This window comes from Zootoca vivipara, chromosome 1 (genome assembly GCF_963506605.1).
Source record: "Zootoca vivipara chromosome 1, rZooViv1.1, whole genome shotgun sequence".
NCBI lineage: Eukaryota > Metazoa > Chordata > Lepidosauria > Squamata > Lacertidae > Zootoca > Zootoca vivipara.
In genome coordinates, this window is record NC_083276.1 from 97,884,668 (window position 1) to 97,903,075 (window position 18,408).

An 18,408-nucleotide genomic window follows, 5' to 3' on the forward strand; every position below is an offset into this window, starting at 1 on the left:
AATTAAAAACATAGCAAAAACAATGATAGAACAAGAATGAATGACAAGAGACACAACGAAGAATATGTTCTGCCTCGCGCAACGGCAGCTGCTGGAAAAGGTTCCATAGAAAGCTAAAGCAAACAAATAAGCTGTGGAAGGAAGGACACGAGGCCATAAGCGGAGCACTTCGACAAACTCATAAGTGCACGAAGGGTGATTGTCATCTCTCACTGTTGTGTCCTCCTTGTGTAAAGTTCTTTCGATTTAAGTTGATAATAAGAAATTTATTGGTCATCATTTCAAGCTCACTTGATTTAAAAAATATTACAAAGAAAGGATAATACAGAATACAACAGTGCATTAAAAGTTAGAATAGGGGTCACAGAATCAGAATTGTGGAGTTGGAAGGGACTCCTAGGATCATCTAGCAAACCTCTCTGCAATGCAGGAATGTGCAGCTTTCCCATACGGGGGATCAAACTTGCAGTCTTGGCATTATCAGTGGCTTGCTCTAACCAGCTGAGCTGTCCAGGCTGTTAGATGTTACTGTAGTTGTGTGGCATGGGAGTCAGCTTTTCACAAGTGACTTCCATGCATCTGAGGCAGGGATGAGGGACCTATGGTCTGGGTGTCCCTCTTTGGACCAAATGGGGAAGGGTCATCTAATCCAACCCCCTTCAATGCAGGAATCTTTCATCCAACGTGGGGCTCAAACCCACAACCCTGAGATTGAGTCTACCAGCTGAGCTATTCTATTCAACTAAGTTTTCCTCTGAGTCAACCCACTAAAATTGCAGAACATGACTAAATTAGGTCCATTACCTTCGTTAGGTCTTCTCTTAAGAAAACTTGGTTGACTACCACTCAATATCCTGAAAGCAGTGTAAACTGAGAGAAGCAATAATGTGTAAGTAGGTGCAATTAGCTAAAAGAGAGGGAAACATATCAACATTTTATGTTTATTCAGAGCTGTTGACTCAGTACCTCCCATGTAAGCAGGTAGAAGTGCAACAATACTGCCCAATCTGCTTTGAGAAATAGAAGCAATATATTTTAAAAGTAGAAACAGCACTTTTCTAATGTACCATGACCTTAAAAGCTAGATGGCAAACTTAAGGCATTACTGTATCTCTCCCCTCCCCACCATTTCTTTCTTCTAGGTTCTTCCAGCCATGGGCTTCTATTTAGTTGTGTATTTTTGTAACAAAGCAAGGATGGTGCTTCCTTGTTCTCTCAGCTGAAGGGATAATCAATGCAATATGGGGAATAAGGCAGATTGCATGGCTGGAAGGGGATTCTGAACTGCTTTTTTCTTTGTCTGAAAGTTGAAAGTGCTTTGGAAATATACAGCCTTTTCATGCCATGTGTGGTTGCTTCACAGTTCCCTCCTTGCCAATTTCAAGCTGGTTTATGTGCGTGTCAAGAGAAGTTCGGGAGAATGAATTTTCGCCTGTCATAAATTCCCTGTATGACAGACATAGGAAGTTGCTGTGGAATTTGTACAACTGCCAAAATAACAAATCTCCCAGAAGACTACGGGAATCAAATGCGAATAGATATGCTAAGGTGTAGAGAGAATTATGACTGATAGGAAGAAAGAAGTAAAGCAGAAATCTTATTAGCTAACTGTATTAATTAGGCTAGAAAGATAGCACAGTGACATTTTAGATGGTCTTAGTCAGAGGCTGTGGATTGTGCTTTAATAATTTTCCTCACTAAGTTTAATGCCATCTAATTAGCTCATCTCACCCTGCAGATTTGCTCAGTTCACTTGAAATGAATTTAAACATATACATAGACAAGATCAGAACAAAATAGGCTTAAGCTCTTCCCTTTCTTTGATGCCATGATAGCGCCATTAATACACTGGGACATGGTCTAAGCAAACCTCTGGTAATGGGATGTACCACCTTTTGTAGCGAGGCTGCCAATATACGTGCCACGCTATAAAAATTGAAGATTAGTACATTAATCCAAGCTAAATGTACTATTTAACATGCTTGGTAATGAGAAACTTCCTTAGGTGATAATGCATTTCTAAGGCAGGATATATTTGAAAAGTTAAAGAGAAGTGGAAAAAAAACACCTTACTTTTCTGACACCTTCTTCCCACATAACCTTCCATGCAGGAGCACATGTTGTCTCTCATACACTGTCCATTGTTTTTACAAGGAGGATTGCAGAAAGCTAATTTGAAAAAGCAAAGAAAGAAAGTAAATGCCCCACTACTAATGTGACTGGGAACTGCAGCATAATCTCTAGGCAGCATGATGCTATGGAGTGCAGTACCAGCAAGGCAGTGCCTAGAATAATATCCAAGACTCCAGATTGGTGTAGCTCACGTTTCCACGGCTGCTTGTTTCTAGCCATAAGAGTCGCTGTGGCATTGGGGGAGAGGGAAATTATCATGTTTTCACACTGAACTGAGGTGCTGTGGTTCATACGACCTAGACACAAAGGGCTAAAGCCCCTCTCCCCCATACCATATTCCCAATCCATCTTCTCTTCTCCAAACTGACTTGGTGAAAAAGACAGAAAGAAAAACCCTATGAGGGGAAACTCCATCACAAATCGTTCATTCGTGGTTTTCCAAACTTGGATCTCCAGCCATTTTTGAACTACAACTCCCATCTACCCTAGCTAGCAAGACCAATGGCCAGGGGGGGTGGGAATTGTAGTCCAAAATAGCTGGAGACTCAAGTTTGGGAAATCCTGCCTTAGTCAATAACACCACATGAATATTTTTTTTTCTTTTTGGCAATGTTCTACAAATGCACAAAACCAAATAGGACAGAATGATATATATATCATAAATTGTATAGTAACTTAAACATCTATGGCAGGAAAAAAACTATTGGTTGCTCTCACACGTTAGCAGGGAGGAGTAAAGTGGGAACAATGTTTCCTGTGAAATGCAAACACAGTCTTTTTGTGATTAGATTAGGTTAAGATTAGGAAAATATGCATGCATTTGTAACCAAAAGTTTATATCAGATGCCACCCCCCAAAAAAAATAGAGAAGAAAAGATCCAGCTAGACTGTTTCTATGGGTGCCAAAGCAACTCAGTTAGTGGAAGTTCAGCCCCTGATAAAGAAGAGAAGTAGTTTATAGTCTGTCCTTCTCATTTACACTGAATTTAGATTAATGTGGGTAAGTATCAGACTATTTCTTATAATTGTGAACATACTGGGGTGTGGAATAATAAAATGCTGTCTTCTACACTGTGTAGAACATATACTTTTGCCAACATATACTTTGAAGTTCAGTTAATTACACATTGCAAATCTGTTTGTAATGGTACATTCAATATATTTTTCACACATTCCACTCTGTTGCAAAAACGAAAGTATAGAATGTATCACACAGCTTTCAGTTGAGACATTATTCTACACATCCTCTAAACAATATGCCAGCTACACGGTAGGTGACTTGTTCTGGATAAAACTGTGATGCAAGTGGATGTAGCAAATAATTGATGAAGATGTTAAAGTAGAGGAAAGGTATATTTTCACCAGTGGGATTCTATTTTTCCATCTTACCGAACTGACACTGAGGTCCAAAGAAACCATGAGGACAAGCACATGTATTCGGCCGAATGCAGGTCCCACCGTTTAGGCAAACAGGATTGCAAACAGCTGCATACAATTGAGGAGAAATGCATTAATTAGAAGACAACCAGACATTTTTATTCCTGGTTTTTCATAAACAATGGAGAATCCTTGTTTTAAACAAGGGTCACGATCCAAAATGGCACCTAAAACAATGCTTCACCGTGATCAAGACACCCCCCCTGCCCCATACCAGCAGTGTGTTTTATTTCAGAATTGTTTTGTAATCTTTCTCTCAGGTGGGCTTGTATTCCTGAGTTTTGAATGGCTGATCAGTGATTTTGGGGGTGGAGTATGGAAGAGGGATTGGTGTAAGCAAGTTAGGCTTTCCCAGCTTGTTGGAAATGTGGTGCTATTGAGATCTTCCATACGCTGACATAACTTCCATTTGTTCATAGCACATAAGAGGTGTGCACTGCATTTTAGCATTGCTGTAAAGGATTTGAGGAGTCTGTCAAGAAAATCTATAAACCACTTAAACCGGCATTTGTGTGCACAAATCATATTGGTCTCCTATTGGACAAAAACACCTTAAGGGAACCCAGGCTTGTTTTATTGGTTTGTGGATCAAATGAGAGGGTTTATAAACATGCATTTCAAGATTTGTCCTTTGCTCCAAACAAACCATCTTGCAAAAGGCTTAGTAGTTTAAATGAATAAGATGATCATTTCAGCATGCACAATCCTCCGTTGAAATCCATGAGCATTATATGTGGGGCAAAAAACAATGCACGGCAGTGCTCTATGGGAACAATCTAGAGAAAGTGAGGTTCACTTAATTGCCATTGTGTGCCTCTTTTATTCCTAAATGCGCACACACTATTATTGCAGAAAAGATTTGCAGGGGCCATCAAAAGACAGCAATCTAACAGTCCCAGAGATTTTCTGAAACCAATCAACAGTATAACAGCAGGAATGTATGGTGCAGGGGGACAATGCTGTGTAGCCACCTTCTTGACAGTTGCATTGCTACTGCTTACTGGGGCAGGGAGAGAGTAGTGGCAAGATCAGGACTGCATGGGGGCATTGGCAGGTGCACCAGATTCACACTGCTGCTGCTTCTGTGCATCCTCAACCTTCCCACCATGCCTGCCCCATATTGTCTCAGCAAGCAGCAGCAACGCCACAGCTGGGAGGATGGTAGTACAGCATTGCTCCACTGCATCAGACACTCCTGTAAATTTATTTAAGTAAGTAAGTAAGTAAGTAAGTAAGTAAGTAAGTAAGTAAGTAAGTATTTATATACCACTGTATCCTGGTGGCATACAATGTTAAAACCACTGTTTGAAAAAATAATAATCATATAATCATTAAAGTGACTGGTTAATAAGTGCAGATAGGGTGAACTTACAGAATCAGCTGTTTGCCACAATCAGCCCTTTAAAACTTTCTTCTCCATTATAACCACTTACTTTTAAGGAAAGGCCTGGTGCTGTGATGTTTTTATTGTATGTGATCTTTCAGATAACAACCTCAAGGGACTGGTTAATCAAAAATAAAAATTCAATAGCTGGAAATCCCTGTGAGCTAAAAAAAAAAGTCTTCAGGAGATGCCTAAAAGTCAAAAGTTTGGACACCTTCCAAATATCTTCTGGAAGGCCTTTGTAATACAGGGAACAACTAACAGTGCTCCTCTGGATGATCTCAACCACAGAACTGGGATGTATGGGCTCGAGTGGTCCTTACCAGAACAAAAAATATTGACAAGCTTCAGGTTCTCTGGAAAAGAGGGAGTCACCAAACACTTCTACAGGTAGCTCTAGGACTTGTAGAACCAAAGAAAGATGCCCCTATACAACATGCTCTTTCAAGAACCACATGCTACAGTTCCTTAGCTCTCAATAGCATTTCCTATGCACCGGCAGAAGGAGCCAACAGACTGTGATTCAACTAGTGGCCAAGTGGAGGTGGCACAAGTCCCACAATAGTCAAGGGCATCAGAGATCCTGGAGCAAAAGTAAGAACTACTGGGTAGATGTCACCAGATCAGAGGGACAGGAAACATTGTCTAAAGGGACTTTTGTCCCTCACTCACAATAAATATACCCACATGCGATATACTGTCAAATCTGGCTATAAATATAAATTAGGCAGTCAGAACCATAAGGAGACTGAACAGTGGAGCTTAAACATCACCAATCAGCCCTCTGATTTTTCAAAACAGACAACACAAAAGGCGAGGGGGACTCTGCTAGAAGTACATGCTGGATCTAGACAAATGATGGATGGGCTTTCCCTCCAAGTGAGGGTGTTGCACCCTTAAGCAATAAAGGATTCTGCTGTACATCTTTACCTGTCTCACACAAAGGGCTGCTCCATCCAGGTTTGCATTCACATTCATCCGGTGCAATGCATTTCCCACCATTGTGACAATGCCTATTACATACCACTAAAAAAACAAATTAGACCAAGGTTATTTGAGCAAAGTACAAAGTACTGGTTTGTGGTGTTTGTTTGTTTTTGCTTCAAATTGTGCTGATCAAAATCCAGAGCAGCTATTGAAATTTTATCAGCCCATTTGCTACTAAAACTGAAATGAGAATGATATGTCACTTCCTTTTGTTTCCTGTAGAATTATAAACTACTTTGAAAGGATTTATACAGAGGCACTTTTAAAATATTCCAGTAATATAAATGCAGAGATATATATTTTATTTTATTTTAAAAAATCCATCCTGGGTAACCTAGTGTTCAAACACGGAGCAAAGAGTGCCATTACAACACTGCAATATACATTTGTGGTTTAACGGTAATATAGACAGCTTTTGCTCTAAGGCAGATTATTTTGCTAACCACTCTTAACAATAGTTTGAACCTTAATGGCAAAGCTTGCTACTTTTTTATTTTCTCTGAGTATTTTTGCATTGGCTTGCATAGCCTTGAATTCCATAACCATTATTGTACACAAAGCTTCTTCTATTATCAGAGCTCATGCACAGCAAGGTGGGCAGACTTTTTATATAATTATAATGCACAGCACAGGAGTGGTATTCAGACTTAAATATATTTGTAGACTGTGGCTGCTACTCAGCTGTGTGCTGCTACTGAAGAGGCCTCTGTTCTGTCATCTTGCTGTTGCTCACCAGGCACTGGTGAGACTGGCATAGGGCAAATGTACCAGCAGAGCCAATATGCCGCTTCTGCTGCTGTGTTTGCACAATTCCAACCTTACCACCACCACCACTTCCTCTCTAACTCCCAGTAAGCAGCAGTGATGTGATAAAGCAGAGGTCAGATGAACAGCATGGCCTTACCACAGTGTCCACCCACTACTTATGAAAATTAAACGTAGGCTGCATTCTAGGATAATGTGTTGAAAATACAGGGATGTCAACAAAGAAAATAATTAAATTCAAGAAAGGCAAAATAAAAAAGATGCACATACGTGTTTCACATCTAGGGCCCACAAATCCATAAACACAGGAACAGATATTTGGAGTGATGCATGTTCCTCCATTCTCACATGAGGGATCACAAACTGCTACATTAAAATACAGAAAGCAGAAAATTAGAGATTTGATACGGTATAACAGGTTAGCTACAATCAGGAGCCCCAGTGACCTGTACTCTGATATTCTCACATAGCATTTTTCTATATTCCACAACTGCAAAATATGAACCTTCAAGATTTGCAGTAACAGCACTAGTCAATGATTAGAAGAGAGGGCATCAATAGCTGTGTCAGCACCACATCCTAGAATCTGAAGGTTACACCAGTATTTCAGAAACATTACGAGAGTGCTAAATTCCCATATTTATTTGTTTGCAATATTCGACGTCTGCCTACTCAAGAGTTCCAGGCAAGGAGAAAACAATAACATTAAAATTACAATTGACAATAAATCAATCGGCACCATAAAATTCAGGCCAAACACCAATAAAACATATGGCAGAAGCAAAAATGAAACATCTCCATGCCACTCCCCACCCACCAAAAAAACTGAACAGAGATGTGCATCTTTACATATCATGTTTACCCAATCTGAAATAGCTTTTGAGTCAGTGTCTTAGAAATGAAGGGAAGAATTCAGCAATTGTTCAACCATGGGAAGCATTTCAGCTTGCTAAATGGTACAATTCCTCCTTTCCTCTCCCAGAACACTGTTCCAGGGGTTCTATTGGGAACCCCATATGTACTAGGAAGCAGAAGAATTATGAAAGGGTGGGGCACTATTGTGCGAGAAGGGGATATTTTGGGAGGGGGCTATTGGTTTTGTATTTGTTTTTTATCTTGTGAACTGCCATGATATTATTATTATTATTATTATTATTATTATTATTATTATTATTATTATTATTTGTGTCTGGTTTCCACTTACCTTGAAAGCCTCAGATAGACCTGCAGCTTAATCAATTTATTTTAAGGCATAAGTTGGGCTGGTCAAATTCAGCTCCCTCTCAAGTTTCAGGAATGTATGGTGACATCCATTTGCAAGGTCCTTTAAGTCATTAATATTTTGGTGGACCCATCTTATGAGGCTTACTACTACTCTCTTTTAAGGTACAAACCCAGTTGAGAAGCCATCCCCTCTTTGCAACAGTATTTGGCTTCTGCATATTGATCAGCAGAATTGGACAGTTCTGTGCTTCTAAATGAATTAGTACAAACTTTAGAAAAAATTTATTGTAATGGCAATGCTCAGTGAAATCCACCTAAAGCTTTCCTAGAACAGTTGCAACAAATTCGGTATTTCTACCATTAAATGAAAAGAAGATGAGCATTTTATATAATGATGCAGATAAGTAACCATCCAAATAATATCATAGTATATGGCCGAAGCCGCTGTTGTTTTATGAAGTGATACATTGGGGTGGGGATGTTCCTGAAAATTGTTAGCTATTTTAACAACTAGTGTCACATTGTCCCTCTAAGGCATAAAATTCACCAAGTATTATGTATTTCTTTTCTCTTTGTGAGTCATCTTTCTCTTTTCATCATATCTTAAATTGTGAAGGGCACTGCAATTTTTCACTTCCCATGCCAAAGCACTTCACCTATTATTTCACACATTTATACAGAATATGAAATTAAAAGAAATCTGCTGCTTGTTAGGAAGCCAGAGTTGAAAAGTGAACATCCTGGTTAGAGAAAACATAAGAAAGATATATAAAGTATAACTAGCAAGCTGTCACCAATAATAAAAAAAATTTTTTAGTACTAAATGGCTTTCCAAAGCCTGCTCATGTCTCTTATGTGACAATTTTCTTCCCATCCTACAAACTGTCCAAAACTTATTTTTTAAAGATAAAATGACCCATTTTTGCTCACATTTTCTTATGTTGGCAGAAAATAGTAATAAGGAGATAAGGAGAACAATATTTCAGCAAATTGACAATTTTATTGCAATATATATATATATATATATATATATATATATATATATATATATATATATCTCGAAGTAAAGCTTCTTCCAAACTATTTCCACCATATAAGGATTCAATGCTTTTTGGTTTCAATGGCCTTTAAAATATCAGGGAGTGATGATATGGTCACCACAATGTTTGATTTCCCATTTTTAATGTGAGGTCACAGAAATTGCTGAGTGAATGGGGAGGCATCTCCTGTGAGTCCAAGGAGACTCCTGTTTAATACAAAAAATGCAAGTTACAGGGGTGAAAGGGGGAGGGGAGGTTTTGAAGGGGGAAAGATATGAAACAAAAGTGATGTCAGCTAAAATGGCAAAGAATAGAGGAAGTTTCACTCCTCTGTTCACCTCTTGATACTCCCGCTGAATTTTCAGATCACCCCTAATTTATCATTCTAGATTGGGAAAGCAGCTAAGGCTCGTTTAGATTTCCAGCCTAAAGTTTTCCATGCAAAACTCGCTACAGGTTACCACAATGGTCAATCTACACACAATCTAATAACATACATAAAACCATTACATAAATAAAACCAATTTGGGTTTTTTTAAATTTTTAAAAATAATTTTCATTTAACTCTTTAATTCACTGTCTTCTTTTTATCTAGTGAGTCTCCCAAACATGTTGAAACAACTACCTTTTTTTTGAGTGGCTCACTTCACTTCCACCCAATTTCTCTATTAGATGAAGTGATAAGAATCATCACGTTATTCCTGTAAAACTATAATTGCAATATGCTCAAGGACTCAAATAACTGAATTCATTGAACTAAGTGTAACTTACATCGAAATAAACTTGCAGATCTTTAAAAATCACCTTTATTTTTAAAAAATAAAATACCAGGCCATATTTGCAGGCCTCTCCTACATAACATCTGGGATACTTGCAAAAATCAGTGCTGTGTGGTTGCACATATTTTGGCATTCAGAAATACAAACAGCTTATGTAAAATAAAATAAAAATTAACGGTAGATTTATTACTGAAACTATGATTAGCATAAATGAAACAGCCTATGCAACATTCATCTTGTTACTCTGGATGCGTTCTGATGAAGGTGAAGCTACATTCGGTTTTTTACTTCACCTAATTAAACAATTAAGGGAGAAACAACCTGTTCAAAACAGACCACAGACGTCATTAGAGAGTTTCATGTAATTACTGATCACAGTCCCATCAAGTGCTGTTGCTGTGCAATCACTATTTAAAATGGATGTACATGTACAAGAGTGGTGCCTGGCGGATAATAGCCGTAGTAAATTATTTATCAACATCTAGAATAATTACATGATAAAATAAAGCCTGATGTCTGGGGCCTGCAGACAAGCCCAGTGATTCTCAGCATTTAACTGAATATGATATGATTGAAGGAGGTACTCTAGATTATGTGGTTTATGGACTGCAGCCTCTAATAAAAGCTAACACAACTGTGGCAAATGGATGGCAGCCTTTGTCCAATAGAGGTTGCTGTTTCTAATAAGCTTGAGTAAAGCGTACCACAATATTTTAAGAACCATATTAGGCAATGTAAACTTTGAGGCATGGCAGCTCAAAGCTGTCATGAATACAGATGAGCGGTATGCGGCCCATTTGATTAAGACATTTGAATTTATTACTGAAATTTAAACTAGTAAAATACTAGCGTTAACATTTTATCTCAGCCATGAAAAGTTGCCTCATTTTAATCTTCCTTTGGGCAACAAAGCCACAGTCATAATCTTTGTACATCTATCTGGATATTCCATTGTGAATATGACACTGGTATAAATCTTGGGGGAGAAGAATTGCATACAAAATACAATCATTTTTTGCATGTATTCATAATGATGAAAAGTTAATTTTGTCAGGCACAAGTGCTACTCAACATTTAGCATTCTCCTCCTCAATTTTTCCCCTCCACAAGACATTTATTTGCTGCATTCTACAGTTCTCTGAAGGCCTCATTTGTCAAGAATATTACTGTAGGATTTTGCATTACTTTAATGTTTTAACACTCTAACTACCTCAGCACCCTGGCTCTCACCACCAGGAGTTAGGAACTATTATTATTATTATTATTATTATTATTATTATTATTATTAAAGATTAGCTTGTTCTAGCAGACACAACAAAACATCCAGTCTAAAATATTCTGCAAACCTAATTTTTAATATTCACATTTTGACATGCAAAAGCAACAGACTCCACCCCGAGCTATCACAAAGTCTGCCACCTGGTACCTCAAAGAAGAAATGTCTGTCTGTGTCCTTGTAATAAAAGGTAAAGGGACCCCTAACCATTAGGTCCAGTCGTGACCGACTCTGGGGTTGTGATGCTCATCTCGCATTATTGGCCTAGGGAGCCGGCGTACCGCTTCCAGGTCATGTGGCCAGCATGACAAAGCCGCTTCTAGCGAACCAGAGCAGCGCACAGAAATGCCGTTTACCTTCCCGCTTGGAGCGGTACCTATTTATCTACTTGCACTTTGAGGTGCTTTCAAACTGCTAGGTTGGCAGTAGCAGGGACCAAGCAATGGGAGCTCACCCCATCGCGGGGATTCGAACCACCGACCTTCTGATCGGCAAGCCCTAGGCTCTGTGGTTTAACCCACAGCGCCACCCATGTCCCTGTGTCCTTGTAATACAACTATGCTTAAATGCAGTGCCTGAAGTGGGTTTAAAAAATGGAAATGGGATTGCTAGGCCAGACTCAGTTCTACCAGCCTGAAAGAAGTGGAATGGTATCCCACTTTAATCACCACTTAAAATAAGGTTTGTTTTATATTTTGTTGGTTCTTTGAGAAGGGTAGATACACACAAGCACTTCATGTCATTAAGAAGGAAAGAAAATGGCAAGAGCCTTTTCCTATTTTTTTTTATTCAGTGCACTGTGCTGTATTTCAGAAGCACTCCAGATATCTCACTTGCAGATCCTGCTTAGGTAGAATATTCATGACTCCTTAAGCCCTAAATCAGTGGCAGCTACCCAAGACATGACAGGAGTGATACAATTAGTTGTTCAGAACAGATCCCAAGCAGATGGAACAGATGGAAAATCCTGTAGCAATTTTATAAAATTCCACTATCTCATGATTTGGTAAAAAATGAAGCACAAAACTGGGGGGGGGGGGAGGAGGAGAGAGAAGTGGAGGGATTTGATGGCATGAGAGAACGAAGAAGGGTCAGTTAAGAGTAAAGAAAACAAGAAAGAAAACAACGCCCGACCTGAAGAATATGGAGCAGATGATTCAGCAGGGGAAACACAGCCCAGAATAAGTAAGGAGGTAGTACAAGAATACTTGGCTAGTTTAGATGTATTCAAGTCTCCAGGGCCAGATGAACTACATCCAAGAGTATTAAAAGAACTGGCAGAGGTGATTTCAGAACCACTGGCAATAATCTTTGAAAATTCCTGGAGAACAGGCGAAGTTCCAGCAGACTGGAGGAGGGCAAATGTTGTCCCTATTTTCAAAAAGGGGAAAAGAGAGGACCCAAACAATTACCGCCCAGTCAGCCTGACATCAATACCAGGAAAGATTCTAGAGCAGATCATTAAGCAAACAGTCTGTGAGCACCTAGAAAGAAACTCTGTGATCACTAAAAGTCAGCATGGGTTCCTGAAAAATAAGTCATGTCAGACTAATCTGATCTCATTTTTTGACAGAATTACAAGCCTGGTAGATGAAGGGAACGCTGTTTCAGCAAGGCCTTTGACAAGGTGCCCCATGATATTCTTGTGAAGAAGCTGGTAAAATGTGGGCTGGACAATGCTACCATTCAGTGGATTTGTAACTGGCTTACTGACCGAACCCAAAGGGTGCTCATCAATGGCTCCTCCTCATCCTGGAGAGTAGTGACTGGTGGGGTGCCACAGGGTTCTGTCTTGGGCCCAGTCTTGTTCAACATCTTTATCAATGACTTGGGTGATGGGCTTGAGGGCATCCTGAGCAAGTTTGCAGATGACACCAAATTGGGAGGGGTGGCTAACACCCCAGAGGACAGGATCACACTTCAGAATGACCTTAACAGATTAGACAACTGGGCCAAAGCAAACAAGATGAATTTTAACAAGGAGAAATGTAAAGTACTACACTTGGGCAAAAAAAATGAAAGGCACAAATACAGGATGGGTGACACCTGGCTTGAGAGCAGTACATGTGAAAAGGATCTAGGAGTCTTGGAGTCTTGGTAGACCACAAACTTGACATGAGTCAGCAGTGTGATGCAGCAGCTAAAAAAGCCAATGCAATTCTGGGCTGCATCAATAGGAGTATAGCATCTAGATCAAGGGAAGTAATAGTACCACTGTATTCTGCTCTGGTCAGACCTCACCTGGAGTACTGTGTCCAGTTCTGGGCACCACAGTTCAAGAAGGATACTGATAAGCTGGAACATGTCCAGAAGAGGGCAACCAAAAGGGTCAAAGGCCTGGAAACGATGCCTTATGAGGAACGGCTTAGGGAGCTGGGTATGTTTAGCCTGGAGAAGAGAAGGTTAAGGGGTGATATGATAACCATGTTCAAATATATAAAAGGATGTCATATAGAGGAGGGAGAAAGGTTGTTTTCTGCTGCTCCAGAGAAGCGGACACGGAGCAACGGATTCAAACTACAAGAAAGAAAATTCCACCTAAACATTAGGAAGAACTTCCTGACAGTAAGAGCTGTTCGGCAGTGGAATTTGCTGCCAAGGAGTGTGGTGGAGTCTCCTTCTTTGGAGGTCTTTAAGCAGAGGCTTGACAGCCATCTGTCAGGAATGCTTTGATGGTGTTTCCTGCTTGGCAGGGGGTTGGACTGGATGGCCCTTGTGGTCTCTTCCAACTCTATGATTCTATGATTCTATGATTCTAATGTATCTGTGGAGGCAGTTGCTAGCACAGAAGGCTGAAGGAAGGCGGGGAAAGGAAATTTTGAAACAGGGAGTTTGGTTTTTGTTACCAGATTAATTTATCTGAGCCCAATTATTTCACACACCAGAAGATCAAGTGCCACATCGGGGAAATGTCTGAATGTACAGTATGTGGCATGATTAGGGTCTGGTGTTATTTTTCTTCATTTCTGTGAACTTTGAGCTTTTAGAAACCAGTGAAAGGTTTTAATTGTGTGGAAGGCTTCTAGTGTTGGTGGATGATGGATTGTCTTTATTTTAAAGGAGCAGACTCTTGTGCAACTGGGAATATAGTTTGGAGACAAAGGATTTCACACTGTATGGAAAATCAATGGCTAAATTTGGGGAGCAAAAAATAGTGTATGTGTACATGTCTGTCTGGCTATATAATTTTACTAGATGTTGCTGTGTTGGTTTTGACACTGATTTTGTTTCTTCTATGAATGCTGAGTGTCTAGGGGGAAGGAACTGGTCCATTATTTTCCTGCAGTAATTAAACAAACAATAAATAACCCTTATGGTCAATCTTAAAATAAATAAAAAAGCAATCTGTATTAATTCAAAAGGGACAATCAACATATGATGGTTGCAAAGGCTGTCACACAGATTTTATATATATATATATATATATATATATATATATATATATATATATATATATGCTGAACTGTATTTTGTAAACTAAAATATTAACTATGAATGAAAAAGTACCTCACAAACTAGAGCGTAATTTGTTTTAATAGAATAAGGTCTCAGAGATTAAGTAGTTAATAACCAATAGGATAGAATAACTAGCATCTGACTTATAAGCATCTATTTTCAGGTGTATATATGAAAACTTGAGATAGGCAGTGCCTAATCTATGGAGTTAGGCATGTCCTAGGAACAGCAGGTGAAGAAGCTACATTTCTTGGCCAAATAGATTTTCATGCATATGGAACTTTAATTAGATTAATAGCACAGGTTATTTAATAATAAAATGATGAATTTAATTTGCAAGAAGAATTTTGAAAGAGGAATATACCCAGTCTCCCGTAATTGTGTATAACATTATTTCACTATGCTCCTTTAAATTGTCTAATTAATGTGCTAATTTAAGCAGGAAAGTTAATCATCTTTTTCATAATGCAACACAGTGATTATATCTCTGGAGACATGTATATCAGGTCATAGGACAATTATCCCCTCCTCACCTCCAGACTACTACTAGTGGAAGATTTTAAAAGTAAAGTTATAATTTGGTACAATATAGGTTGTGAGTAATTGTATAGTTAATAGACGTATCGTACATTCTGTTAGTTTCATTTATGCCTGTTTTAACGTTACAGATGACAATAGACATGTTCTCATTTTTCATTCAAGTAATTTGGTCATAAATTTCGGTGGTCAACTTGTTGAAGGAAGCAGGCTCTACTTCTAAATGTTGTGATTTCAGACCTTTCTCCCTCTATCTCTCATACCAAATAGTTGTTCCTAGTAGTTGCTCCTAAGTGTATATCAGCACATGATCCATGATTCTTGAAATCAAAAATACCCAGATATGATGTTGGAACCATTGGATGTTGGACCCAGACATGCCCTTTGTCAAATGGAAGGGCTCCTTCCATTCATGGAAGGGATTCCAATCCAGTGTAGGTTCCCAGTAAAGGAAGGCAGGGAGAATTTTTTCACCAACTCCCCCTTCCCCTTGTTCCATGTGCCAGCTTCTGCACTGTTTCAGAATTCCTCAACCTCCAAAGCACCTTTTCAGGAAATATGGAGGAAGCAGAAATCTGCAAAAAAAACAACAACAACAACCCAGCTGCCTCCCCTTCCACTGGCACAAATGTCCCATGGGAAGTTTCATTGTTCCTTAGAATAAAGAAACAGTGACTGAACATGCATATCTCAGCCACATCAATCCAACAAGCTATATTTTACCCTTTATCCCCTACTCATAGTTTATTATCTGCATAGCTTCCCTGCTGCAAAATAGGCAGTGTGGTCTTTGTGGATGTGGCAGAGTCTACCTCACCAACTCTGATCTCAACAGTTTGTTTATTTATTATTTGTTTTATCTATATTTTGTCTTATATCCCACCACAGTTCCTGATACATTAATTGGAATAAAGATTGTGAACCCATTTGCACACTAAGACTCCTGACCAGGTACATACACATAGTAGATATACCTATACGAGTTAGTATGCTCACATACTTATACATTGTAAGTGTAAATGTGTTATGTAAGTAAAACACCAACCCAACACTTGCAATGATGGAAATATTAACACAGGCACCACTTCCTTCCCGTCTCTTACCTTGACATTCAATTCCATCACCGCTGTATCCAAATGGACAGGGTCCACATTTGAATTCCCTGCTCTTTGTTGGCTCACAAAGCACACCACTGAAACATGGTGTATGTGCACAGGCGACTTTCTTCTCAAGTAGCAACCTATTAATGGGTGTGGAAAGGCCCAAATGATTGGCTGGGGAGGCATGAGGCTTTCTGCCCAAAGATGTCCACAGTGGGACCCTTGTTTTTGTAGAAGCCCCTGCTGGGCGGATGGAGCCTTGTGGGGTTATACCAGAAAAAGTAACTTTCAGATGGGATGAGGCCAATGGTGTTGCTAAAACAGAAGTACCTGGGCGGCCTGCTTTAAAACCAAGAGCAGATCTAGTGTGTGAAGTCCCAAGAGAGTTTTTCTCATAAGGCTGTCCATCAAATGAGGTATGAGTCTGCAGATCAGCATGTGGCCTTGTATTGACCAGTAATTTCTGTTGAGTGGAAACATTTCTTCTGGCAAGTGACTGGGCATGACTCTTATAGTGTGATAAGATTTGGTGAGTTGTTTCATAGTGCAGAAGGCGGCTCTGTGTGCTATTTTTTGCTTCATCTAGTGAAATGCGTCTGTGAAACAGTTTGGAATTCAAAAGCAGCTTCTTCACAGATGATGCCTGAGGCCAAGGTTCCACTCTTTCACTGGCTAGTGGTTGAATATCAACAGTGATAGGATATCGAGCTGTAAGGAAAGTTGTTTCTGGTTTGGAGATGTGAACTTGTGAGAGCCTCAAATCAGTATTATCTGATTTCTTTATGTCATCTTGAGTGGAAGAAACCTTAACATCCCCAGGGACTTTCACTGGTACGTCAGTCACACTTTGGGTGGACCTTGACACTGAAAAGAAAGATATAATGATCAGTAACAGGAAGTATTTAACATTTGCTAGTGGCATGGACGGCCTTGACATGGCATGGGAGATATGTGGTCAGGATTTCTTGTGGGTTTGATTGGGGAAGTGGTGCTGTGGAGAGATTGTAACCCTTTCCTCTTTTGCCTATCAAAATACTTCCTGAAGCTGCTGCAGTTGGTTTTGAGGGGGGAAATAAGTAGGTGTGATACAGTCTCTTTCTTGTATGTCACCCCTTTCAATCTAACTTAATAGCATCTTGGGAAGGGGGAGAATTTCTATCAGGAAAACAACTGCTTTCTCAGTATGACTTTCCCCCCTTTTCTATAATACACATGTGAGTGTTAATTAGTAAAATAAAAACTTGAGTGGAAAAGGGTGAACCTCAGCAAAATGGCTTGAGAAAGATACTGGAATGCACCTTCCAGCTTTGCATATCAGTTCAAATTATCACAATTATATAAATACACTGTTTAAAGGATATTGTCAGGATGGTCTTTTACATAGGACCATTGGAATCTCAGTGAGAACATTGTAGCCCACTATTGTCAATACTGAATGGAATCATCTCTCTAGGATTTAGACAGGAGTCTTTCTCAGCCCTTCCTGGAGATGGTGGGTACTGAACCCACCAGCTTGCATGCAGATGCTCTACTGCTGGGACAGATTTTGATGTGTTTGCAAAAATAGCATGTATGATAAACACCTTTTTGAGACCTAGAAATGCATGCTACTTCTTAATGTACTCTTACTGTCACCCCTCTCCATGGGAGATGCCTGCTTCCATCAATACCACCCCTGCCCTCCCTTTCTGAATATGGCTATAGACTTCCAAGACTGGAAGAGACTTATAAAATCCAGCTGCCATTCAAAGGCAGGCTTATCCATGCACCAGCTCTCTTCTGCAAACATAGTACTTTCCCTGATTTAATGCATAGAATCGACACTGCAGTGAGCCAGTAGCACATCCTGCAGAAATCAAGGACAATGGAGGTCCTAGTGCCACAATGGATTCAGAAATAAATTTTCTCCTACATCAGTGTTACTGACAGCGGGCAGTAGCAGTTGAATATCGGTCCTGATTCCTTACCAAAGTCTTTGTATGTTATTTTGTTTTAAACATCTATACGTTTCCCTATAACCATAGGTGGCAGCTTATAGCATTAATGCACCACAAAATGGAGATGTTTGGGAATATTCATCGTGCAGTCGGGTCTTCTCCACTGTGTGCGCTATAGAGATTGCCTGGTGAGATTTTGAACTGATGAATAAAATGTAGTGGTAATCATATCATGGAGATGTCTGTTGAAAACTGCTAGTGTTGGAATAAATTTCCCTTTTCCTCTTCCATTTAATTCTGAACTGTACTTTTGCCGGCAGGATAATCACATTATTTCTAATTTGAAGCACTAC

General features: G+C 39.5%; 1 protein-coding gene across 1 annotated transcript in view; it reads right to left on the minus strand.

The window, feature by feature from the left end:
* Positions 1 to 18,408, minus strand: part of LOC118092273 (uncharacterized) — a 68,884-nt gene that overhangs the window by 26,464 nt on the left and 24,012 nt on the right. Inside the window, exons 3-7 of the mRNA XM_060272609.1 lie at positions 16,122 to 16,982; positions 6,977 to 7,072; positions 5,885 to 5,980; positions 3,523 to 3,618; positions 2,074 to 2,169 (exon numbers count right to left, since the gene is read on the minus strand). Coding sequence (XP_060128592.1) covers positions 2,074 to 2,169; positions 3,523 to 3,618; positions 5,885 to 5,980; positions 6,977 to 7,072; positions 16,122 to 16,982 — 1,245 coding nt within the window. The remainder of the gene's footprint in view (positions 1 to 2,073; positions 2,170 to 3,522; positions 3,619 to 5,884; positions 5,981 to 6,976; positions 7,073 to 16,121; positions 16,983 to 18,408) is intronic.